The sequence below is a fragment of the Podarcis gaigeae genome (genome assembly GCF_964106915.1).
Source record: "Podarcis gaigeae genome assembly, chromosome: Z".
Taxonomy (NCBI): Eukaryota; Metazoa; Chordata; class Lepidosauria; order Squamata; family Lacertidae; genus Podarcis; species Podarcis gaigeae.
In genome coordinates this window covers 7,530,371-7,557,424 of record NC_139691.1, presented here as the reverse complement: position 1 = coordinate 7,557,424, position 27,054 = coordinate 7,530,371, and the positions used below count along the sequence as shown (strand labels likewise).

General features: G+C 43.9%; 1 protein-coding gene across 5 annotated transcripts in view; it reads right to left on the bottom strand.

Annotated features, from left to right (window-relative positions):
* The window catches only part of ASTN2 (astrotactin 2), a 661,500-nt gene that overhangs the window by 173,223 nt on the left and 461,223 nt on the right, over positions 1-27,054 (bottom strand). For 4 of the 5 annotated variants that reach the window (XM_083721626.1, XM_083721627.1, XM_083721629.1 and 1 more), the window contains 2 exons: positions 884-1,008; positions 150-254 (listed from right to left, as the gene is read on the bottom strand). In XM_083721626.1, the coding sequence (XP_083577752.1) occupies positions 150-254; positions 884-1,008 (230 nt within the window). Of the gene's footprint in view, positions 1-149; positions 255-883; positions 1,009-1,323; positions 1,587-27,054 lie in introns of those variants that run through there. The other variant, XM_083721628.1, reaches the window with a different exon arrangement.

Here is a 27,054-nt window from a genome sequence, read left to right as displayed (position 1 = left end):
CACAAAATGCTCCTAGAACAATGGGAGTTTCAAACACTGCCACTGAGAAGTTACCATTGCAACCATTGCAAGTTGCAGCAGAAGTCTCTGGCAAAGAACTACAGCTGTCTCCCAGCTTGCAATCATCACTGTAATGTGGCTGTTCTCACCTGCTGAGAGGGCAATGGTGCTTAGCTTTACTTTATACAGGTTGCTTCGGACCCTCCAGTGCTGCACCATGGGGTAGCCCATGGCTTCGTCATACCGGATATCACCTGTGAAGACATAATTTTGAGTCAGAGCACAAGAGGCAGGAAGTGGCCAGAGAAGAGAGCTGTCTACTTACGCTCCCACAGGCTTATTTCATTGTCACAAACTTTGGGATTATGAAGAGTGCAGTAACAGAGATCACAGCCTCATAACAATAGTCACTGCTGGGATTCTTCAATGAACAGGCTGCAGGCAAGATGAAGACAGAGCCATGCTTATTGGCACCAACAGGGTGTGTGTTTTAGAAGAAACATCACTTAACATGGGATAAGAATTGGAAATTATCCAGAAAAACGTAATTTCCAGCCACAAAAATTGTGGCATCTGTGGGAAGGGCAAAGGGAGAGGCGAAGAAGCAGGTCTCTGCCAATAGACCAGTTTCCCTTGGCTCATGTACAGCTGTCAGTCTGTAGCAGCTATTCCATCGGGCTGCAACAGAGGGAAAGAAGGAACGCTATGCATTTGGATTTGCTGAAAGACCAGCTGCCATTGGCTCTGCCTCTCCTGCACTTTTCACATGGCAGTGACCACTCCATCAAGCAGCTTAAACTGTTTCCTTCCCAACTGGGCATTAATAAGAACTACCCCTCCACCTAGAACTCAGGTGAGTTGCAACTATGTCCAAGTCTCCTACCTGTGAGCAGCTGGAGATTTGGAAGTGGCTCAGAGAGCACACCACGACATTGCTCCTCAACTGGTAACGGGATCACCATCAACGCATCAGCCAACTGGGGAAAGTCCTTGATGAAATTATTCTCCCTGCAGAAAGAAATCAGAAAACTCAAAAATAATGATCTGGGTGCGCTCTGGGCAGAGAATCTGAGCACAGTGTTAGGTGGTAGGAGACATTAAGCGAAGGGTGCATTTGTGTAAAAGAGAAATTGTGTGTTTATGTGTGTGTGCAAGGAGAGAGGGAAACCTCAGTGATACAACTCTTCAGTGATACAACTGCCTCCCTGTGATTTGTTGTAGAATGAACCATTTGCTACGTTCTTTGTTTTAAAACACACTCTAGAGCGGCTAATACTGTCCCAACTTGCAGTAAAGGACAGATTACAAGTACATTACCCCCACCTCTACGATTGCACCCGGACAACAGCAGCATTTTAAACAATGAATGCTGATTCTCTCATAATGAGAGGCACCCCTTTCCAGTTTAAGCTTCACCATAAAATGCTTTGAATTTCCTAAAACCAGAAGGTGGCAAGCTTAGTAGCAAAACCATCCCTACTTTTGCTACGTTTATTTTACATGCTCCAGTCTTTGCCTATTGGCATTCTGTCTTGTCCAGACCTTCTTTGTCTGTTGGTGGTGGTAGAGATAGACTGAAAACATTGTGCTTTCAAGTTGCTCGAGTGCATTGTTATGGTTTTGCAGATGCAATAATGAGTTCCCCTTACCATTGGCTCTCCACCACAAGGTGCAAGTAACTAACAGGGCTGCCCAGGGAGTGCCGCGAGGCAGTCAGCCTGGTGCCTTGGCTTTTAGGAGCCACTTACACTCAGCAAAGGAACGTTCAGCAAGGCTGCTGTCTGGGAGGATGGCTGCCGCCAACCTCGTCCAAGAACACTCTGCAGATGTACTCTGGAAGGCAGACAGACGCCGCCTCTTTGAGATGTGACACCGCCATTCAGCTTCAAACCTGGATTTTCCCTCCAAGAAACAGGAGCTGTTAATTAGATCCCTCGGGGTCTGCTGTATTGTTCCTCCCTTTTATTCTTTCTTTAAAATACACATACAGAAGCCAATATGAAACTCTGCACAAGCTACAACACTTACCTTTTGCCCAACGCTTTCTAGGCAAAGGTCTGTGCTTTAAAGCACTGTGTGTAAGAGCTTTTTATTTTCTTGCCCTGGCAGTTCCTCTATGAAAAGCCACTCTTTATTTCTGAGTCAGAACAAACATCAGTTCAGGTTTTCTGCGGATTTGCATTTGCTCCGATTCAGCGGTAGAGAGTGGGTTTGTGGGGAGGGTGGGAAACACATGGACATGACACGGCATGTTCAACTGTGGACCTGTGCCTGGAAACAGCCCCAAAGGAAGTCTGGATGACCCATGACTTCCTTCCTATGTTCTTCCTATTATGTTCACACGTGACATAACCACCATCAAGGAGCTCACCATCAATGTGCATATTTAAGCACATATCACAGAATCATAGAATTTTAGAGCTGGAAGGGACCCAAGCGTCATCTAGCCCAACCCCCTGCAATGAGGAATCTCAGCTAAAGCATCCATGACAGACGGCCATCCACCCTGCTTAAAAACACCCAAGAAAGAAAAGTCCACCACCTCTAGTAGGAGTGTTCTACTGCCGGACAGCTCTTACTGTCAGAAAGTTCTTTCTGGTGTTTAGTCAGAATCTACTTTCTTGTAACTTGAAGCCATTGGCTGGAGTCCTACCCTCCAGAGCAGGAGAAAACAACCCTTTTGGCATCTTCCATGTGACAGCCCTTCAGATAGTTGAAGATGGCTATCATATCTCCTCTCAGTCTCCTCTTTTCCAGGCTAAATAAACTAGCTCCTTCAATTATTAGCTTCTGGACCCTTGATCTTAGCTGCCCTCCTCTGCATACATTTCAGTTTGTCAAGATCCTTCCTAAATTGTGGTGGACAGAACTGGACACAGTATTCCAGGTGTGCTTCATAGGCAGCAACCATTCACGACCCTGGATCTCCAGGCACCCACAAATTTTAAATGAAGGGGCTGACCCCCTGCCCGATTCCACTTGGTAGCATGTGCACACTGCGGGGTGTGCACATGTCACATTGGTACGTTCGCATGATGTGTGCAAGTAACATCAGCATGCTGTGGGCCTGCCAACACCACACATGCATGCATGCATGCATGCCCCAGGCACTCAAGGCAGCACGCTTGGTGTGGTCTGACGAGGACAGAATAGAGTGGGACGATGACTTCCCTTAAGCTGGACACTAGACTGTTGATATATATGAAACTGAAACCAGTAGTTATTCCTTATCTGCACCATGTCATGTAAACTATCTAGAAGCAGGTAGCTTCAAGGTCAGAAGCATGAGGTAATGTTCATGCGCAGAGTTCTTATGGCCTGGATGAGAGAGTGAGAGAAAGAATTGAGCTTGTTCTTTTCTCTCTCTGCTCTCTCTGCTGGGAGGGAGAGAACCATCTTCAGAAGTGGACTGTCCCAGCAGCATGCTAGTGACTAATTTATGGGCTAATGATGTACAGAACCATTAAGCTGCAAACCAGCAATAAACTTTATTGCCTGAACCATGGGTGTGAAGTGAGTTTATTGCATCGGTGATTGTCTCCAAAAGGCCTTGCAACACTGTGCAGAGTGACGCACACAGAGGAGCATGCTGGGCACCTTGTGAGTTGGAAAATATACTCACTAATATCCAATATAGTCTCTTGTTGATGCAGCCGAGAATAGCATTGGCTTTTTTTGCTGCTGCATCGCACTATTGACTCATGTTGAGCATGTGGTCCACCAAGACCCCTAGATTCTTTTCACATGTACTACTAGTAAGCCAGGTGTCCCCCATCTTGTATTTGTGCATCTGGTTCTTCCTGCCTAAGTGCAGAAACTCATTTTGATAGCGTGAGTGAGTGAGTGAGTGAGTGAGTGAGTGAGTGAATGGTCTTACTGTGTATTTTTCCCAACATTTGTTGTTATTGTTTAAATTTGCTAACATATAATGTAATAAGCAGCCTAAATCAAGCATAGCCTCTGTCATCCTCCATCACCCATGCCCTCTTTTCAAATGCTTTATTTAGGTATACCCAGTGCTATTTTTCTAAAAAAATAGGCGCCAGAACTCACCATGAACACCTTCCTGAGTTCCAGCAAGTTCCAGTTGAAAAAAAGCCGTGGGTATACCAACCCCTATAAGAGCAAAACATCCACCACATCACTAGACTCCATCTCTGCCACTGCACTGCAAGCCTCGGATATCTCAAGACTCTTTTCTGCCCAAGCAAAGTTGATCGTCACCCTCTGGGTAAGAATTTAAGGCATTATCGAAGATAAAGCAAATGAGACAAAAGACATTTGAATCAGCAGACAAATGTGGGAAACTTCTGTCATGGCAATTGAAAAAGAGGCAGAAATTGAACACAGTGACAAGTCTTGAAATGGATGGGAAGATTATCCACAAACCTAATGAGATAAGTAATTGTTTTCAAAGCTTCTTTAAGAAATTGTATGCACAAGGGCCAGTTAACGAACAAGAAATAGAAGAATTTATTAAAAAATATGGACTACCAAAAGTTTCAGAACAAAGTAAAACGATCCTGAATGAGAAAATAACAGAACAAGAAATAGAGGGTGCCATTCAGAATATGCAATTGGGAAAATCACCAGGACCAGATGGTTTGACTGCTAGATATTACAAAGTGTTGAAGGAATGGTTAATACAACCACTGAAGGAAGTCTGCAATGAAATTTTGGAGGGGAAAAAGGCACCTGAATCGTGGAAAGAGGCTTTCATCTCGCTTATACCGAAAACAGAGACTGAAAAGAACCAGGTCAAAAACTACTGCCCTATATCTTTACTTAACGTGGATTACAAAATTTTTGCAGACATTTTGGCAAAAAGATTGAAGAGAGTGTTGTTAGGGGAGATTCATAAGGACCAAGCTGGCTTTCTCCCAGGGAGACATATGTCAGACAATGTGAGGAACATTATAGACATTTTGGAGTTGTTAAAAGTTGATATTAACAGGAAGACTGTTTTGATTTTTGTGGACGCGGAGAAAGCCTTTGACAATATTTGTTGGAGCTTTATGAAGAAGAATCTCCAAGGGATGGGGGTAGGCCAAGGCTTTGAAAACGGTATAGGTGCAATATATTCTAAACAAAAAGCAAAATTAATTGTAAACAATGTGGTAACGGAAGAAATATCAGTAGAAAAAGGTACACAACAGGGATGCCCAATATCCCCTTTGCTCTTTATATTAGTCCTGGAGGTTTTGTTAAATATGATTAGAAGGGACCAGTTGGTTAAAGGAATTCAGGTCGGAGTTAAACATTACAAGCTAAGGGCATTTGCAGATGACCTAGTATTAACTTTGCAACAGCCAGACACTAGCACTAAAGGAGTATTAGAACTAATTAAGATATTTGGTCAAGTAGCAGGATTCAAATTGAACAAACAGAAAACGAAAGTGCTGGAAAAAAACTTAACAATGGAAGAAAGAGAGAGGTTTCAGAGTGAAACAGGTTTGGAAATAACGAAAAAAGTGAAATATCTGGGGGTGAACTTAACATCTAAGAATGTCAACTTATTTAAGGACAATTATGAAAAGTGTTGGACAGAAGTAAAGAAAGATCTGGAAATATGGTCTAGGTTGAGACTTTCCTTGTTAGGCCGAATTGCTGTTATCAAGATGAATGTATTGCCTAGAATGTTATTCTTATTTTAGACGTTACAGATTTTGGACAAGATGGACTGTTTCAAGAAGTGGCAGAAAGACATATCTAAGTTTGTCTGGCAGGGCAAAAAGCCCAGAATAAAATTTAAGATTTTAACTGACGCAAAAGATAGAGGGGGTTTTGCCCTGCCGGACTTAAGACTTTATTATGAATCAGCAGCTTTTTGCTGGTTGAAACATTGGTTGCTTCTTGAAGACACAGACATTTTGGATTTGGAAGGGTATGACAATAATTTTGGTTGGCATGCATATTTATGGTATGACAAGGCAAAGGTGCATAAAAGATTTAAAAACCATATTGTTAGGAAAGCATTATACAATGTTTGGACTCGATACAAAGATTTGTTGGAAAGTAAAACTCCCAGGTGGTTGTCACCAATGGAAGCTAAGGCGGTGAAAAAACTTAATATGGACTCTAAATGGCCAAAATATTGTGAAATTCTAGAACAAGATGGTGAAAAGGTTAAACTTCAGAGTTATGAGAAATTAAAGTTCAAAGTTCGAGATTGGTTGCATTACCATCAGATAAATGAGACATTTAAGCAGGACAGGAAAATAGGATTTCAGAAGGAGAGGTCAAAATTAGAAACAGAATTGTTAGAACCCAATACAAAAAATTTGTCAAGAATGTATAACTTGCTGTTGAAATGGAATACACAGGATGAAATGGTGAAATCAGCTATGATTAAATGGGCACAAGACATCGGTCATGACATTATGTTCGCTGACTGGGAACAGTTATGGACAGTTTGGTAAAACCATGTTTATGGAAGACAATCTTACTCGGCTACGAGTGATCGCCAAAAAAGAAGAAGAAGATAGCTGGTGTTTCATAACTAGTTCTAGAAAACATCAGCCACTTCTTCAAGGTTCAGAATTTGATAAGACGTAACAGTTCTGCCAATGCTATAGCAATCAGATAGCCAAAGTTCCCCCCGCCCAAATTGTTTCAATGTAAGCAGCATTTAGTCTCAGTCATTATGGCTCTTATATACCTGGTGTGTCTGATCTGCTACTCATGCCATCAGTTTACCCAAAGTCTACAATACCCTGAATCTCTTTCCCACACTGAATGTGTGTGACAAATCTTCTCTCCCACCACTCCTGCTTTCCCTTCAGATTCTTTGCTTCAGGCACTTTGCAGCAGCAACTGATATGAAAGGTGCCACACTGAATATAACCCTGTTGATCTGCAATCTGGTAAGCCAGACAAGACACAGTGTTGACAGTTTATACAGAAAGGGAAAGCAAGGCGGTGGGAAAACCTTCCTTATGAGCTCAAGACAGAAAAAACGGCAACAACAAAAATACACCCTCTTCTTCCCTCCAAGAGAACCCAGAATGGTTATCTCAGCTAAACGAAACCAGCACTTGCAAACCAGTTCATTTGCAAAGTTTTGCTATGGATGAATATGGGAAGGATCCACAGAACTGTTGCGTTGGAAACTCCCCTAAGGATCATTCAGTCCAACCCCCTGCAATGCAGGAATCACAGCTAAAGAGCCTCTGACAGATGGCCATTCACTCCCTCTAATGGATGAGGGTCTCTAACACTTTCTGAGTGATCTAGAACATTCATCACATGTATAAATCAAGGGGTCAGTCTCTGACATCTCCCTTGAAAAGGATCCCAGATAGAAAGCAGAATCTCTTTGTGAGACCCTGGAGAATGATTGGCAGGAAGGCTATGGCGCTACCAAGTTAGGCAGTTCAACATCTAGGACCAAGCAAAACATGACAGCAGAATAACTGGATGTTTTGTCCCATGGGGCTATTGCTGCTTGGGAGGTGAGGTGATTTCAGGAAAATGGTGTGTGTGTGTGTGTGTGTGTGTGTGTGGTGAGGGCAGGGAAGGTTTAGCCCTCTTCCACCAGCACCACAGACTGATCAGATGTTGTCTTTTTGCTGCAGATTCTATTATTCTTTAAACAAAACAGCAGAACGTATGAAATGTGCATCTGCAGAGTAAGGCAACCCCATGTACATTCAGAATCATGGGCATAGCCAAGGACGGGCAGGGAGGGGCAGCTGTCCCCCCGAATCAACAAAAATACATAGCAAACTGAGATTCTGCCCCCCTTCCCCAACAAAAGCCGTGCCCCGCAACAAAAAAATCCTGGCTATGCCCGTGAGAAGAATGGCAACAGTGCACTGTGGACACTGAAACTCTTGGCAAATAGATTTTTGTACAAAGTGACAGCTCCAGCGTCCATGGAAAGCTGACTCTGCAACAGCAGCTCTGGGAGAGACAGTAGCAGTGACAAGGGAGATTTATGCCTCTGATGAATGTTGTTGCAAAGCACATGCTGGACACAGATGCAAGATGCATCAGTCAAGGCAGGTGCAGTGGAAATCTGCACTACCATTTCACTCTGCTCTTAGCTCCGTTGTGTGACGGGGATGAAACAAAGCATGCCCCACTGAAAAGTATGACCCTCATAAATTAGCCCACCCTAGATAATGGAAGAGGGATCAATGCAGGCTGCAGTTTTCAGAGAGGATGTCAGAGATTCAAACATGCATGAGATGCACATTAATTCCTTTCGGTATTCATAGAATCACAAGAGTTGGAAGGGATACCAAGAGTCAACTAGTCCAACCCCCTGCAATTTAGGAGTCATAGCTAAAGAATCCCTGGCAGGTGGCCACCCAACCTCTGTTCAAAAACAGAGTTCACCACCTTTTGAACTAGTCTGTTCCAATGTCGAACAGTTCTTTCTTTCTTTCTTTCTTTCTTTCTTTCTTTCTTTCTTTCTTTCTTGTAATTTGAATCCACAGATGTGGGTCATCCACTCTGGAGCAGCAGAAAACCGGCTTGCTCCATCTTCCACCTGACAGCCCTTGAGATATGTGAAGATGACTATCATGTCATCTCTCAGTCTCCTCCTGTCCAGGCTAAACAAACCCAACCCCCTTAATTGTTCCTCATAAGGCTTTGTTTCCAGACCCTTTATCACCTGGTCACCCTCCTCTGCAAATATTCCAGCTTGTCAATATCCTTCTTAAACTGTGGTGCCCAGAACTGAACACATTAAACATGCATACATGCTCAGAAGCTGGCCTTCCTGGCTTGCTGTCAATCGCAACCCAGATTTCCAAAAAATGCAAGAAGTCAAAGAATAGAAAGAACCCAAAAGCTCCATCTGCATATGAATTTGGGGGTGGAGTGGGGGAGGGGAGAGAGAAATCAAATCATTTCTGAATAGAATCTATGTGCAATTGAGGGGTTGGGGTAATGAAAAGAGGTGTGTGTGGACTTCCGGGTCGGCGCCATCGCCGAATGGCGGGCTCCCTCCGAGCTCCGGAGGGAGCCGGCTTGGCAGGGGCTGGGTCCTACCGCACCGGCGATGCGGGGACCCTTAAAAACCACGGCCAGATTGAGGCCGTGGACATGGAGACTCGGCTGGCACCGTTAGCGCCCTCCCGACTCGTGAAGGAGCCTTTTTAAAGGCTACGGATCGGGTGCCGGGGAGAAGCGTGGTGCTTTGAGTTCTCTGCTATCCCTGCCGAGCGCAGCCGCATGCCATCCGGCGGAGAGCGCTGACTTCTTCCATTGAAAATTCGGCTCTAAAGAAGAACCCGTGAGTAATTGGAATATGGACTAAAAAAAAAGGGGGATAAATTTTTAAAATTCGGAGCGAACGGGGGAGGTGGAAAAAAGGAAGTCAGCCTACCCCTAAATTGTAGAAGAGCCAAAACAAAGGACTGGACAACTAAGATCGAGTGTAACCTTATCTTGCCGAATCAGCAACTTCGCGAGGGAAAATTATAAGATCGAGCTGGAGGAGAAAAGTGGAATTGTTTAAAAAAAAAAAAAAAAGCAACCCCCCCGGAATCCCTGGAGCGATTCGTGAAACTGCCTGGAGAAAAGTGATGGAGGTTTTGACAACTGTCAAAGAGCTGTCAAAAAGGAAGATTAAAATAGAGACTTTGTTATAAGGACTTTGCCGGTTATATTTGTTACAAATTGAATACAAATTGTTTTAAATATCGGTCAACAAGCTACTTGGTCTGGTGGATGTGATTCTGGAAGGGAACTTTGTTATTGCAATCCACCTAGAGGAGCTGAGCGACATTGCATGTGTTTTTCACAGGAAATGTGAACAGTTGAATGGAACTTTCAATCTCCTGGGAAACTGCAGGAATGGAACACTATTTTGTCTACAGAGGTCTACACACTACAGGAAACAATGGAACTATTTGTTGGAAAATGAAAGGAACATGATGTAATGCTTTGCTTCAAGAATAACAAACCTCTGCAGAGACACTAGAAACTTTTGGAAAAAGAACATTTCTGTGGGAGAACAGAGAAATAAAAAGGAGGAGAATGATTGATAAGAACAAGGAAACAACAAGAACTGGACAGAACTGGGGGAACATTTGGGATATTCAGGTTTGACAAGCTTATGGATACAAAATTGGAGTTTTTACTCCTGGATATAAAAACCTGGATAGAAGAAATGGGCCCTTATTGGATAGACTCCTTCTACGATTGGACATCTGTAATTAAAGACTGGCAAAGAACCTGAGGGACATAGTGTAATGTGGGAACTCCAGGAAGATATTAGAAGTGGAGGGATAGGTGAAACGCAAAGGGGAAAGAGGGGAGGGAAAATTTGGAATCCAAAGGCTGTAAAATTACTATTTATATTTATCTTATTTCTATCTGTACTATGTTTGAAAGGGGGAAACTCGTTGAAGGGTATAGATCGATCTTAGGGGATGGGAATTTGGATAAATTGGGTTATTGATGAAGAGTGTAATTTGGGGATAAGAATTTGTTGAATTTAATTGCTTATTTGGAAGATTTGGAACACAAGAGGGGGTAGGGAGGGGAAGTCCTAGTTATTGGCAATAGATTGGATTTAATTTGTTTTGATTTGTTCTAATTTGGAAAACCTTAATAAAAATTATTATAAAAAAAAAGAAAAGAGGTGTGTGTGTGCAAGATGTGTGTAGATTAGGAATGCCCCCCCTTTTTTTAAAAGGACAGCATTTGTTTGCTGGCGGGGCTGCATACCAAAGTAGTGGTGGGATCAAAGGGGTGTGGGGTGAAAACAAGCAGTGGACCACCCATTTTCTTTCTGCCATCATACTCCCTCCCTTCCTTGAAAGCAATTCCTCCTCCCAGTGTGGTGTAGTGGTTAAGAGTGGTAGACTCGTAATCTGGGGAACCGGGTTCGAGTCTCTGCTCCTCCACATGCAGCTGCTGGGTGACCTTGGGCCAGTCACACTTCTCTAAAGTCTCTCAGCCCCACTCACCTCACAGAGTGTTTGTTGTGGGGGAAGAAGGGAAAGGAGAATGTTAGCCGCTTTGAGACTCCCTAGGGTAGTGATAAAGCGGGATATCAAATCCAAACTCTTCTTCTTCTTCCCCACAACACACATAATCAAATTATTCCTGGGTGAAGGAGGAGAAGCCATGAATGGACTGAACAGCACTAAAGGCTGCACCTACTCCTGGTGTAGCTAGGGAGGGAGTGAACATCTGGAACAGGGCAAAATCAAGACTGCATTCTTAATGGATCCTGCTCCCCTCATTATGGTTGAGAGTGCACATTCAAAGACAGAAACAGGAAGTAGAAAGCTGCCATATACATTTTGCTCCATCTACCTGAGTATTCTCTTCTGCGATTAGCAGTAGATCCCAAAGGGCCTTCAGCTAGAGAATGCCACTGAGCTGTGGACCCCTCCCTGAAATTCTGGACCTGCAAATTGTCAAGGCACCCTGCTTTTATGTGAGCTGCAGCTCCTCCCATCCAGCATCACATATTCACCCCACACAGAAACAGGTTTAAAATGATGTGTTTTTCCTTGCACAATCATGCTAAATCTCTCACTCAAGGACAGATCTAAGTTGTGCATGTATATGCATGGGTGCTTTCAAATATATTTATTGATTTTCAGGAACACGGTGGACAAATACAAACATATACAGAAAATAAGAGCATCCCCAAAGCAGTCCTCCCCCTTTCCCCAGAACAATATGAATTTAAAAAGGGAAGGAGTTGAACCCAAAAGGTTTTCACTCTAGAATTCTGCTCCATAGAAATGCATGTGTTTGATCAAGGTGGGTGATAACCGTGTTCTTTAGCCATCGTGTAAGAAGTAAAATCAGTCCAAATAAAATGAAAGTCACCTGTAGTCTTGTTTATTCATCAAAGGTTAGTGGCAGCACTACCTGGATTCTAAGAAACCATTAAGAAGTGAGTTTCCAAAACACATGTTTGGGCTAAAGTTGGGTCTGAAAAGGTGAGAGGCTGCTGCACTAAATGGCTTTGCAGAGATTGTGGAAGACAGAGAAACATCTCACAATACTTCCAGCTGGGAACACGGTAGAACCAGAGGTGCAGTTAGAAGTTTCAGCCAGTAGAGGGCTGCACATGCCTTGAAAAATGCACTACTCACAAAACCGCCAGTTACCGTAACTTCCATTTTCAAGCAACTGTGAAAAGGCAGAGTTTCTTGTTGGATGTGTGTGAGTTTTTGGAATTCTAAAGAAGTCTCATGGCCAGCCCTCCTTGCTATGGGCAAAGAGTTGGAAGGTGTGTGTGATTGCTTTTCAGGGGTCAGCAAACTTTTTCAGCAGGGGGCCGGTCCACTGTCCCTCAGACCTTGTGGGGGGCCAGACTATTTTTTTTTGGGGGGGGGATGAACGAATTCCTATGTCCCACAAATAATCCAGAGATGCATTTTAAATAAAAGCATCATTCTACTCATGTAAAAACATGCTGATTCCTGGACTGTCCGTGGGCCGGATTTAGAAGACGATTGGGCTGGATCCGGCCCCCGGGCCTTAGTTTGCCTACTCATGGCTTACACTCATGAAATGAAAATATACCTAATTACCGAGGAAGAGAACAAGAAGGTGTGAGAAGGAGGAAACACAGAATGTGTGTTTGGGAAAGTTATAATAGGCCAGTGTTCGGACACGATTGTTTTGGTAATGAGTACTGATTAGGCAATACAGTGGTACCTTGGGTTACAAACACCTCAGGTTACAAACACTTCAGGTTACAGACTCCGCTAACTCAGAAGTAATACCTCAGGTTAAGAACTTTGCCTCAGGATGAGAACAGAAATTGCGTGCCAGCGGTGTGGAAGCAGCAGGAGGCCCCATTAACTAAAGTGGTACCTCAAGTTAAGAACGGTTTCAGGTTAAGAACAGACCTCCAGAACGAATTAAGTTCATAACCAGAGGTACCAAAGTACTGTTTTTCCTCTTGCACGCTTTAAAATGCAACACTATTTATCCTACTCTCTTGAGATAGGCTAGAGACTGAGAAATTGCTACAATCTGACTCTCACCCTCCCACATCCAAAGCCATCACTCCCATCAAGTGCATCACAGTTCGGAATCCCAATATTTATTCTAAAGTGGAAGTCTCCTCAAGTTCACAGCTCCCAGAAATCCTGCCAACACTGCAGCAAATTATCCCTTTGACTACAGAGCTAGCTTTATTATCTAAATATTTATTATTATTATTATTATTATTATTATTATTATTATTATTAGTTTTCCAACATACCCCAACAATAGCCAAATTACAAAAATAACAATTCCCAAATTATACAATTATCAGAATGCCAACCAACTTCCAATTAACACATTTTAGTTAAAGTGGCTCCCTGTATGATGGTTTGGGTGCATTTCCGATCTTATGTCACTGTGTTCCATGATCTTAATTAATGTCAGTTACATTTCAGTTATAATAACAATCCCTTAGTATCTTGCCAAATAGTCACTAGGCAAAATCTTATACCCAAATATATGGTCACCTTCCTCCTAGTGGCAGTTTGACTCAAAACAGTGGGACGCTAACATTACACTTCTTTGTTTACTTCTCAGGGCTCTGTGGTCCAAAGTGTGTGAGCAGAATAAATAGAGGTGTAAAAGAGTCGTTTATTAGCACTTGATACCCACTCAATGCCTGTACAATGTATCAAAAGCAATGCTATTAAACCTCCGGAATCACGTCGTAAATGGTTCTGATATGACTTAATGCCAAAATATTTGTGGTCTCAGCCCTCTTAGTGTGTGCCTATAGTAATAGCTTGCTAATTCATGCAACTTCCTTTCTTCCGTTTCTTGAATACACCTGGGTGTGCATAATTAGGTTTTTACTTTGTTTTCCTGTGTTTTCTTTTCTTTAACAACCCCTCCCTTTGTTTTGGTGCTGTTCTAATCATAAGTTGGACTCCACCATGTAGTTTGTACTGTATTTGGAAACATGGAAATTTAAAAAAATAGTAATTCTTTTTTTAAAAGATCACAGCTCCAATAATTTTGAATGAAACTGAGGCAAAGGCCGAGTGTGTGTGTGTGGGCGGGGAGCACACTCACACACTCAGCCCGGTAGTGTCTTAGGAATAGGACCCTTCAAAAAAGCAAAAAGCTTGTGGGGGCGAGTCATCCCTTTGCACCCAACACTGGCAGGTGACATAAGTCACTGGTCTTCCAAACAGCTTGACTATTAGACAGTTCCTTTTTTCTTTACAGAGAGGTTGGTTTACACCGGCCGTTTATAATAATTTAATAATTTATTATTTATACCCCGCCCATCTGGCTGAGTTTCCCCAGCCATTCTGGGCGGCTTCCAATCAAGTGTTAAAAACAATACAGCATTCATTCATGTTGAGCATCCATTCTGATTTGTCTATGCAGAGGTTAGAGGACATTACATCAAACAAATGTCAGCCCACACTTTCTAGTGCGTTTCACTATGACTTTCCTTATCACAAAAAGTCCAATTTTTTGGCATGGGGTGTGGAGAATGGGTATGTTTTGCAAGGCCACTAAATCCACTCCACTTGAGCAAACTGAATTTTCTGGTATTTCACCTGAAATAGGGAAAGTCTGGAAGCATCCTAAATTGGAAATATGCTTTAATCCAGAAGGTCCTAGTCTCAGTCCCCTGCTGCCAGTCCCTGCAGACAACACTGAACCACATGGACCACTGTCGCTATCAGCTGCTAAGAGGATCAGGTAGAACAACCAGTCTGAGTAGACGCTTATCAATAAAATAGTTTCACCTGGCCTACGACAGCTTCCTGTGTTCCTGTATTCCCTGCTTAAGGCAGAGGCTTCCCCCACTTGCCATCCCATAATGCACCAACATAAAAAACATTAATTTGAGGGAGAGGAGGAGGAGATCATGACCCATGACAGTGATTAGCGGAAGCCACAAAGCATGGTATTTAATTACCTTTTCTCCCAGCTCACACTGCTACAAATGTTAATCATATTAACATCCACCCCTTTGTCCAATGAGGTTACATTCCGAAAAGTGACAATGAGGAAATTGCACTGCAGCAATTCAAAACCAGCTCAGCTGGCTTCAGCATGATGTGTTTTGATATGGGGTCAGCAATGGCTTTTTTAATTAGAGGCATGTAAACAGAGTTTCTTTCTTTCTTTCTTTCTTTCTTTCTTATAATTTTTATTAAAGATTTTCTTGAATTACAAAAGAACGTGCAATGTTTCCCTTCTTTTTCTTTTCGTTTTCCAGATCACAGAGTCTCTTAGTTATGTTCAATGTAAGACAATGTTCTAAGCAGTATAGGGTTGAAGGGGAAGAGAGAGTGGTGGGTGGTAAACTTACATATTATTCCATCTTTTTTTCAAAATTGGTAAATGTGTGAGGTTTTTGTGTCAGCGTCACTTGGGCAGGCTTTCTTTCTATTAATTTGTTGGTTTACACTGGTAGTGAGAGAAGGTTGGAGGGCAGGGCGTGGTTGATTGCCTTTGCTTAACTGCAGTGAGATTTGTTTGTGTGTTTAGAAGCGGGGTGGGTTGTTAGGCCATGTTAGCCATATTGATCCATATGCTGTTGGTAGATCCCTGTTATTGTCATTTTGGGCTGTATATATAGTAAAGGGGAGCCATACCAAGGTGAAGGAGTCCTCCTGTGTTTGTCCCCGAGTCTGTTTCCATCTGTTGGTTAGCTTTTCTAATATATTTGTTTCCCATACAATTTGGTACCAGTGGTCCATGTTTACTCCTGACAGGACTCTCCAGTGTCTAGATATGATGTTTCTGGCTGCTGAGAGTTATGTGGGTTATAAGTTCTATATAGAATGAGCAAGCATTATTGTCTTGGAAAATATTCAATAGGGCCAATTCTGGGGTGGATTCCAACACCTGTTTGGTTATTTTACATAGTTCTTGTAGGATTTCAAGACACAGATCTAAAAGGTCCTAGGAAAACCAGTTGTATACAGTGGTACCTCGGGTTAAGAACTTAATTCGTTCCGGAGGTCCGTTCTTAACCTGAAACTGTTCTTAGCCTGAGGTACTACTTTAGCTAATGGGGCCTCCCGCTGCCACCACACCGCCGGAGCACAATTTCTGTTCTCATCCTGAAGTAAAGTTCGTAACCCAAGGTACTATTTCTCAGTTAGTGGAGTCTGTAACCTGAAGCGTCTGTAACCCAAGGTACCACTGTACTGCTGGATTTGAACAAATGTCAATCCACAGAAAATCTGATTCAGCAGTAAGCAGCAGGTCTTCCTAGGGAAAGTGGCAACACACACACACACACACACACACACTCTGTCAGTATATGGAAACATCGCAGCTGCAAACAGCCAGCTTGTTGACATCACATGATGCGGCTAGCTGTGGGAAAGAATTTCCCAGGAAGTTCACAGGCTTCTCAGAGCTCTGTGAAGAGTGTAATTTGAAACCTTCCATTTGCGCATGTACAGGAAGTTTGTCAGACTTGCTAGAAGAACTGGTCTGAACGGACATGTTTTTTCTCTAGTGCTGTAGTCAGAAATAAAAGAATGTAAATGACGTTTCTGACTTGTCTCCTTTCCCTGCTAGGGAAGAAGCAGGAGGAGGGGGTGTGCATTTACCCACGCTTGGGAAAATGTCACCTATCAAAATCTCTCTGGTCTGTCTGGATGTCAGCCAGAGGAGGTTACTGGTATGCAAGCTCCGAGGACAGTGAGAGGGCCAGCCTCTGTGGAGGCAGCTTGCAAACCAACACACACACACACACACACACAGAACCTCTTAGTGACCCATGACTTGTGATCACTGATATGTGCATTGTCACTTAGTTTATCCCGTTTATCCCACATCTTGCCCCCTTGCCTCATCTTCGGTAGTCAAATGAAGCCACATTACACTGAATCAGCCCATAGGTATGTCCAACCCAGGGCTGCCTATACCAGCTGGCTGCAGCACTCCAGGATTTCAGACAAGGCTTTTCTCTCATCCTTCCCTGGAGGTACCGGGGATTGAACCTCACACCTTCTGCATGCAAAGCAGATGCTCTGTCATCAAGCTATTAGAATAATAGAACAACAGGATTGTAGGATTGGAAAGGGATTTCTAGTCCAAGCCACAGCAATGCAAGAATCACAGCTGCACACTCACATCCATTCCCTGATTCTGTGGATCACAACCATGAAAAGGCCTTTCTCTGCTCAAGAGAGCTGCTTGCTGTCAGTCACAGAAGGTGGCAATGGGCACAAGAGACTTTCTCATACAAAGCTGCCTCATCCCAAATCAGGATCATCAGTATTGCTGGACTCCAACCCTGCTTACCCCAGCCAGAATGGCCAACGGTCAGGGAGTGATGAGAACTGTAGTCCCACAACATCGGAAGGGCTATGAGTTAGCAATCTCTCGTCCAATCTTTGGTTCAGCTAGAATTTTATTGCACCCCCACCCACCCACTCCAATACACACACAAAATCCCTTCTGTAATTCAGAGTCATGAAACTTGAAGCTCCGGTAAATGTCATATCAATATTGAATCAGGTCTCCCCAGCTCAGGATTTCTCACAATGACTGGATTTCAGGCAGAAGTCTTTCTCAGCCCTGCCTGGAAATGTCGGGGATTACACCTGGGACCTTGTAGATGCAAATCACTGAGCTAGGAGCCCCAGTACATCAATGGGAGTGGAAGTATCACTTCTAGTGAAGTGGAGCTCACCTTTTCACCTTCTAAGCACATTAAGCAAGTATGAGAAGAGGATCTATGGACATGTGCAGACTGCCCTTCTGCAAAAATGAGTCGCCAGGAGCAACCACAGCACACCTGGGATTAAGTAAAAGCCTTGTCCAGGTCAGCAAACCTGCCTCCCAGGCAGACTTAAAGCTCTGGCACCCCTTTTAAAAATAAATTAACCACTCAGTGGGTGGGTGGATTATCAGCGCTGTAATATAAACTTAGCGGGCCTGTAACTGCGAGGTGCTGAAAATGATTCAGTCAATCATCTCTGGCAGAATGCCTCGGGCTCTGTCTTGGCAGCCTTTTTTCATCCTAACAGCAGAATACTAATCATAATGGCGACAGGCACACTAAAAGCTGCACTTGCTTCGGAGCCAAGGGATGCTCCAGACGGCACAACCTGGACCCTTCTTCCTTAATAGCATCTGATTTGAGAACACACACACACACATACAAACAAAAGAAACAAGGAAGAATGACACACACACAAATGGCACAGGGACAGGGGAAATAAAGAGGCAGCTGTCTACTGAAAGTCTCTCCAGGTGCACTGCTTGCAAAACAGCACAAGTGTCACCTGGAAACTCTGGTGTCAGCTCCCAGGAAAGCCACCCACAACCCTCATCCCCCTCATTCAATCAATACAATCAAAGGGATGGAGCAACTCTCCCATGATGATAGTTTACAGCATTTGGGACTTTTAAAGTTTGATAAAAGCTGAATGAGAGGAATGAATGTGGAGTTGAAAGGCACCATGAAGATCATCTACTCCAACCCCCTGCATTGCAAGAATCTTTTGCCCAACTTGGGCTATATGCTAGAGACATATAAAACTTTGCATGGGGCAGAGAAAGTGGATCAATAGTTTTTCTTCCTCTTTCACAATACTAAAACTCAGGTCATCCAAATAAACTGTGTGTTGGAAGATTCAGGACAAACGGAAAGAATTACTTCCCCAATTACATACATTCCCATAGCAGCTTTAGCTGAAGTCTTCCTTCCTTCCTTCCTTCCTTCCTTCCTTCCTTCCTTCCTTCCTTCCTTCCTTCTTTCCTTCCTTCCTTCCTAATTATTGGGTGAAACACTTTGTCTTTCTGATTTCTTTCAACACCTGCTCTTGCCCTTTCTCCTTGGAGGAAGGAGATGTCCCCTGGCCCCTCAAATATCACATCTTTGGTCCAATTGTATTTAGCATGTGGTGAAGTTACTGGTGCTGGAATTGGTCCAACCTGTGTTATGGACAGGGTACAAAAGGTATAATACCCCTTCCATGCAAGACTGTTTGCTCTTCCCTAACCAGCCTTTCATATACACCCTCAACAACTGATGTTTTTAGTTGTGTTGCACACCATCATGGCTTCTCAAAATTCCAATGTCAACTGGCTCAAAAAGGTTGGTGACCCCTGTTCTAAGGGGGCCAAGAAAAAGATGAATGGGTAAACTATGCTGACCAGACTTCAGACTATGCATGTGAGGGTTCTGCTCCAGGAGCTGGATGAGGTGCATCCTGACATACAAGTATCCCAACCCACAGTATTCATTCCTGCAATGCTTGAGACTACATGCCCATTCTAATGTTTATTCCTCCCTTCTCTTCTGGTCTTTCAATCCGCCCTCCCTCCTCGCTGCAATTGTTTATTCTACTAAACTGTCTCCCATGGGTTTAAAACTCATGATAGGCAAAAAGATCTAGCTTCCCCTGAAGTGTCTAGAGGGAATGTCGGAAGACTCGGTGTGGAACGTGAACAGATTCAGGAAAATTTATCGTTCCCACAGCAACACCTTGTTCGTATGTATAATGCACTGTTAAGGCAATGCCGCTCCAGATTTATGCCTTAATTACAAAGTCACTGTTATGGGAGGTAGTCACTGCTAAATTATTTTGCTCTCAACTTCTTGGTAAATCAGAGGTTATCTTCCTTCCTTTGAGATTCCAGCCGCTTACACAGAGCCTTATGTTTGTGATGATTAAGTTCAAAGCTTGACTAAAATTGGAAAAGCAATTTTTGTGTCCCAAAAAGGCAGTGGTGTTTTTTAAAAGTTCAAAAGGATGGGGCGGGGGGAGTTTCTATTGAGCAGCCTAGTATAAATATATAAAAGATTGCAGAACCTTTACACTGCTGACCTCCTACTCAAATGCAATGTGTTTTTAAAAGTTCACACCTGTCAGGCAGTTAATCTAACCCCAGGAACAATCAGGAATGATGTGACAGAAGACAACCTGATTTAGAAATACTACACTTATGCTCAAAAGGAACCAGCCCTTCTCAGCTGCATCAGAGCAAGGCTGGCAAAGAGAGGCATAGTTCACATAAGATCCCATTCCAAACAGGAAGCTGCCTATAGTCCTTCCTACCTAGGAGGATACAATGGCCTGGTGGCAGAGGTGTAGTGTGTGGGGCATCACCCTGGTGCAATTAGGCCATAGGAGCCTTGAGGGTGGGAGGAAGGTGGCTCCATTTTCTGGCACGGCAAAGTGTGGTGCACGGTTGGCTGGATGGGCTGCAAGTCAAGAGCCCTTCCCTGCTGGGGTGAAGCCCCCTCTCACTGCCTGCCCCCATGGCTGGCGCTGCAGTGCTTGCCAGGTCGCTGCTGCGCCGGGAAGTGCCCTTGGCTCCCTCCTGCCCCAGAGCTGCCACTGACTCCCCAGCCAAGGCTGCTGTACGGAAGCAGGAAGCCACAAGCATGGTGATGTGTTGCTGCAGTGCCCAGCGCACACAGAGGCAGCAATGTAAGCTGGATTAAAGCATATTTCCAATGGCGGAGCTTCCAGTGGGGCGTGCTACAGGTGAACTGTGGTGCCCCACCCCTTTTGCGCCTTCCCGGGGGCTGGTAACCCATTCTCCAGTACTGCCCCGTGTGGGGCAGGTGAACACCATACTGTTCAAGGAGATGTCCCAAACTGCAGTTCTGATTGCTGACCATAATGGTCAGCTAGGGCTGCCATATCTCCAGCCCAAGCTGGAGAAAGAGGTACATGGACGTGTGGAACTGCTGCGCGCTTGCACCTCTTTCCCCACTTCAGACTGGCGCCAGCCACAATGTGCAGAACAGCCCAAGCCAGATGTGCCAGAGCCTGAAGCAGGGCATCAATTTACAACTCACAGAGCCAGTCTAGGAAGATACTATGGTCAAGGGTCTCAAAAGTTGCTGAGAGATCAAGCAAGAGGAACAGAGTTACGCACTCCCTGTTTCTTTACTGATAAAGGTTATCCACCAGGGTGACCAAAGTCAACTCAGTCCCAAAGTCATGACTTGTCGTTTTCAAGTTTTGCCTTTCCTTAACAAAGGTGTATTTACAACTTGGTCATGATTGACATAAACCTCTAGGCCCAGGTTGGCTTTTTGAGCAGGAAACACACTTCCACCACTTTTAAGGTGGTAAGCACAACCCTCTTGTGAAATTATGTTTTTACCATACGCAGCAGCAATCTCACCAGCACCCTCCTTGAATGATTCACAATAGGTAAAAGGTCATGAGAGCATGTGGTTGGACCAACTTTTCCAAGCACCTTGTCTTTCTCCTCTGAGATAAAAACTGGTATCTTAAAACCACACTAAACACCTTCAACAGGAACTGTCAAATCCATGGCATCTAAATTGTTACAGAGATGAGTGATTTCATTTCCAAACTGTTGAGCAAATTTGCCACAGTGAGTCTCTGAGGGCTGTTACACCCCACCCTTCCATTTAGGTGTTAATAAACCTCTCACCACTCTGAAAAACTCTGCCAGATTGCTACTTGAAGATAAGTTGGAGGCAGCAAAGGTTTTACACGTTGTGTTCACTGTGATGCAGCAGAGACAAAATTATGTGCTTGGCCATCTTCACCATGAGTCTCCCACCACCATCCCCAGTCATTGTCCAACCTGTGCCATACTCTGCATCTCCTGGGAGTAACAAGGTGCAGCATTAGCAGTACTTGGGATCAAGTTGACAGCACAACACATTTCACCACTCAACCATAAGACTGGGGCCTTGGCAGGATCATCTGCTCTCTGTCAGGAAATCCTCACCCTCAACCAGCATCCAAGAATTCATTGGGATGCGTAAGTGTCCATGGATAGAACATCTTAATAATTACTTTTTATAGCAAAATTTCTGAAGCAGCTCTGTCCTTTTGCAATAGAAATAAAAATGTCTGGTCACTCCAGGATGTTGAGACTCAAAGTAGTTTCCTTGGTTCTGTAGTTTGTTTAAACGGTGGACCCTCACCTGGGTAATAAACAAGGTGGTGTAGAAGTGAATTCTTACCACATTTTGGTGGCTTATGTGGGGATAAGCCGAGGTCACTTGAGACCCTCTGAATGGGACCTGGAGAATTTATTCATTGCACAACACAAATGGAGTTTTGTGGATGAAAATCCACAGGTAATTCAGTGGTCTTGGTGATAAAGAAGTTTTCCCAGGAGCTGAACAAGGACGAGGCCAGCTAGAACCTGGCCAGAGTGTGGAAGGCATGGGTGTATTCTCTGAAGAAGCCTCAAAACTGGGACCTTGCAGATTGGATCTGAAGCCTCCCCCTTTCACTCTTTGCTTTTCTGACTTGTGGCTAGCTGCACTCTCCCCACTGTTAGAAGAAATCAGTGGGTTGCCTCATTTAGGTGCAATTGAACTGAAAGGAGCCATTTCCTTTCTGACTGTCTCAGAGAACAGCTGCACAGCTATCCAGGTTCCCACCCCTTGTAATGCAGCAATAAAACTACTACCACATTTGCAAAGCTAAGCAGGGTCCGATATGGTTTCAAATTGGATGGGGGACTGCGTGTTGAGATTCCTGCATTGCAGGAGATTGGACTAGATGGCCCTCTGGGTCTCTTCCCACTCTATAATTCAATGAGTCTGTTTGGAAGTGTATATAAATATATCTCTCTGTGTGTTATCTATTAGCTTGTTGAGTGGCATTTGAAGTGAAATAGTTCTCAACATCTAGCTAGAATCACAGAATTGTTGGAAGGGACCAGAAGACATGTTCTCACTTGCTTCATCACCTGCAGAGAAACTGATCTGGATAAATGCATCTTTGAATCTCTATCTCAAAACAACAACAACATTTTTTAGTTTTGTTGTTTCACCAAAAAACATGGCCATCTTGAAATAATAGCCAAGGACCAAAAGTCATAAAACAATTAGTGTGTACCAAGAGTTTAAATGAAATTGTATTAAAGGGCTCAAGAGCTCTAATGTCTCCATGTCAGCCACAATTGCTAATTATCTAAAGGAAATTGGTCATGGTACTATGAGGGGCTGGATGTTAAGTTTCCACAGATCTTTGCAGTTCATTGCATTAGCTTTAATCTAATCTATTTTCCTTCTTTGGCTTTTGTGCAACCACTGCAACTTTGGCACCTCTAAACGTCACATCCTTCACTGGATTGGCAAGTAAAGATAAGCTTACTCTAGATACGTCATCCGAAACGAGACAAGCTGACTAGCAAATTTGCAATTAATTTCTTCCTGGGTTCTTCATAAATATCACAATGGGGAATATATGGTGACTTACGTTTTCCTCCTCCTAGCAATAGTGTACACAGTTGCTTCAAATACAGCTTTGTTGGCTGCATTTTGCTTCAATCTGCCTATCAACAGTTGCCAAGTGAAGAAATCTAAATCATTCCTGATGCTGCAGCTGTTGTGTGGTCTCAATGTGGTCCATTTTACACCAGCCTTGAAACCTGTCACTTACCGTGGTGGAAACACCACAAAAATATGGTCCACACAAGGAGTCCTTGCCCAAGGTCACCAGTTCCCAATTTCTGATTGTAAGAAGTTTCATGTTAATAGCAGCAAAATGAACACTATTGTTCTCTTTTGAGGTGGGGAGATAACTATGGAGCTCCTACTGGAACTCCAAAGGAAACAGGAAAAACCAAGCTTAAACTGGTTTATTAAATTATTATTATACATATTAAACACTTTTCAGTATTCCAGTCAGTGTTAGAAACTGAGATATGAAAGCTAAGAGCTAAATGACACCTCAAACCTAGGTTATGGGTGCAACAACTGCAGCTAAAATATTATGTTCATTTTTCACATAGTCTAGTTCCACTCCTACCCTAATATTCTTAAGAGGGTCTCTTCTCCAGTCTTCAGAGAGTAGCTGGAAGTGGGGAGGCAGAAAAAAGGTCCTCCTTTCCTTCCACTCTGCAGTTTTAATCTGAAATCTTAGGTGCAGTTCTGTGCCCAAAGCTCAGAAACTAATGAAATCCCCTGTCGCAAAATGCGCCTAGAACAATGGGAGTTTCTAACACTGATTCCACTACTTTTGCAATACTGGAAGCAGGGTTACTTCCTGTACTACTGCTGATTTGCACTCCATGAACATTAAAGGAAAAGGATTGAAATTGGTGACTTTTTAAAAAAGAGAGAGGAAAGTTTGTATAGGAAAGCTACTATATTCCTGAAGGAACCAGATCTTCAAAAGCTTTAGTACTGGGGGAGTGGTGTGCTAGAAAATAAGTACAGCTCAAACAACAACCAACTGTGTTTGCTGTCTTGAAGCTATGGACTATATTTTGACTCTACCAGGATACAACTCCTAGACATTCCTTTGAAACAGGATGTTTAGTTCAGTGTGTCCATGTGCCTGTCATCACATACACACCAATTGTCTCTGGTTTTCTGGTCTCTTGTCCCTATTTATTCCTTTAGAGAACACCTACTTGGAATTTGTTGATGAGAATTGAACAAGTTCAGCCCCCTCCACAAAGTCCCTACAAGTTGAATAAATACAAGGCAGTACAGCTTCCAGCAAGGTGTAATAAGGGGGAGGATTATTGTTATGAAAATAGGAATGGTGCAAGTATGCCCCCTTTTCACATGTGAAATATTGTCTACACTAAAAGCACAAGTAGGGTACATGATGACGTCACTTTTCTGTGTTTCAGCTGAACTGTAGAAGAGAAAACACCCTATGCAAGGAGAGTGTACACACATACACACACACAAGTTGATCTCCAAGTCAGCTTTCCCAGGAGGCAGAATCCAGGTCTTAGGGAGCTGTGAACTAAGGCCTATTGTCTCTATTGCAGTCTTCATTTTACACACAACCTCTATTTGATCAGCATATCCATCAACTGCATGGGGCTCACAGGTTTCTTAATGACGTGTGGCAATGCCATATAACCTTCCAGATGTTCACTTGTTGCTGCTGCAGGTATCAGACATCTGGTATGAGCTGCAATCTCTATGGCAGTATTGCAGGTGAGGCAAGGGAGAGAAAAAGGTGAATGGCAGGCAGGCTGAGCACTCTTCCCTCCTCTCAGTTACCACCTGCTGCATCAGTTCTGCAGTTCCTCCCACCTATCAACCCCTGCTGGGTTGTGTGATGCACTGATTGTCAAACTGCTTCAAGGAGGCTGAGAAATCAGATGGACCCAAATGGCCTGGCAGCTGGTTCTGAAGGAATAAAAAGGGGTGGAAAGGGTCTCTTACTCTACACTCCACTGTGTGTGTGAGGGGGAGAATGTTATATTTAAGGGGGGGAATAATTGAGGGGAAGGATATGCTGTAGAGCCGGGGTGGGGGAATTATTTCTACGTGAAATGCCATTTACCAATGGGAAAAGTAAGATGGGTGGGGAGCAGTTGATAGTGAGCACAGCCAGAGGGTTATATCCAGTGTGGCAATAAGTTAAAGTCAATTACTCATCGCACTGGCAAAGTGTTCTGCACCAGCAGCCTCTTGTTTGCAAGGGAATGCATAAGCAGTTTGCTGGCAACTTTTCTTTCACAGAATAGAATACAAATCTGCTATGCAATGAGTTTCCAACAGTTCAGCAGTTTGCATCATTGCATAGTTCTTTTTCTGTGCTTCTCTATCCTCTCTCTCTCAACACACACACAGTGAAAGAGGAAAGGCTCCTCAGAAGGGTGGTCTGCAGAGTAAATGTTGCCCCTGTAGTATCCAGAGCCAAATGATGCTGAGGACTGCATGAAACTGAGCCAACTGTGGCCCTAGGGCAACAGACATAAAGCAAGCATCTCTGTGCTATAGTACCTTAAGAGAACATACAGAATGCTGAAATCTCTCAGTTGGGCCAACTAAATGCCCCAGTTAAGTAAATGTTTAAGTTTGCACTGAGCTCTTGTTCAGGATTAGGTAGATAAATATACCTAAGGAATAAAAAAAGAATAAGAGAAAAATGTTACATATCCAGGTTGACGTTAGCCCAGAAAATGTAGAATCCTGTATTTGGAAGAGTCTTTAATTCATGTTGGGTTTGGACAAACAACCAGAAATAGAAGCCTGCCATGAAAGAAGGAATGAGAGATGGTGGATAGAAACCAACAGATACTGGTTTGTGCTTTTATTTCTGAAACTGGATTAAAACAGCAAACACATTCACACAATACACACTGATGGAGTGTAAGGATCCATGAGACCAGGGGGCATAGTGTGGTATGTACCAGAGGGGCTGTGGCCCCAGGCATGGATTTTTGAGAGGGCACAAAGTAGGTGCTCCCAGCACAGCCCTGCCCAGTGCACCTCTCCTGGTGTTGGAGGAATCAATGCTCACAGGAGCACCAGGCCATGCTGGGGGTGCCAGCTTCATGGCTGCCAAATGCCATGTTGGCTGACTGGGCTTCCCCTTGTGCAGGCAGGCAGCACAGCACATTGTTGTTCTGCCTTCTTACACCGCCTTCCCTGGATCCCAGCCTTGCAAGGCCACTGGGGGGGTGGGGCAGCATGGGGATGCAACAGCTACGCACCCTTCGATCCCAGCCTTGTGGGGGGGGGGGAAGGATGAGGGCTGGAGGACAAACTAAGCCCACCTCACCCACCCAGCACCCACAACCGCTGGGGCTACACCAGCCCTGAGTGGCAGAGATGTTAAACCCTCCTCATATGAGGCTTGGATTGAAGAGTACACAGTTGCTGCATCCCACACTGTCGTTCCCAAGTGGCCTTGCAAGATTTCAATTCATAGAAGGCGGTGCAAGAAGGGTTCAACAGCCATGCTGTTTGGGGCCGGTGTCACCCCAGTGGTGGTGGGGGGGCTGAGCAGGTGCAGTGGGCTCTGTTTGTCCTCCGTCCCTCACCCCACCTCTGGTGCGGGAGACCCCCCCCCCCCACATGCACACCAGTCCCAGGCATCATGGAGATACATTCCACCACTTCCTGAGACAACCTAAAGGACTGTTAAAAATGCAGTTAGATTTCCACATAAATAGGCATGGAAGATCAGGACAAAAAAAGTGTAAAACAGACTCATAATCTAGATTCACAACCTGGTTTAGTCAGAACAAACTAAGGTTACAGATCATGGTTAGTGAGCACTGAGTTTAACCATACATCCCAATTGGGTGAATGTACTGAGTCAAATCTTGTCCTAGCTCAGTGTCATATAGCTGTATAAAAGACACAGAAGGAGCAAAGCAGTTGTGAGCAACCCTCCAGGATCCTGCATACCCGTGCAGTCTTGGTAA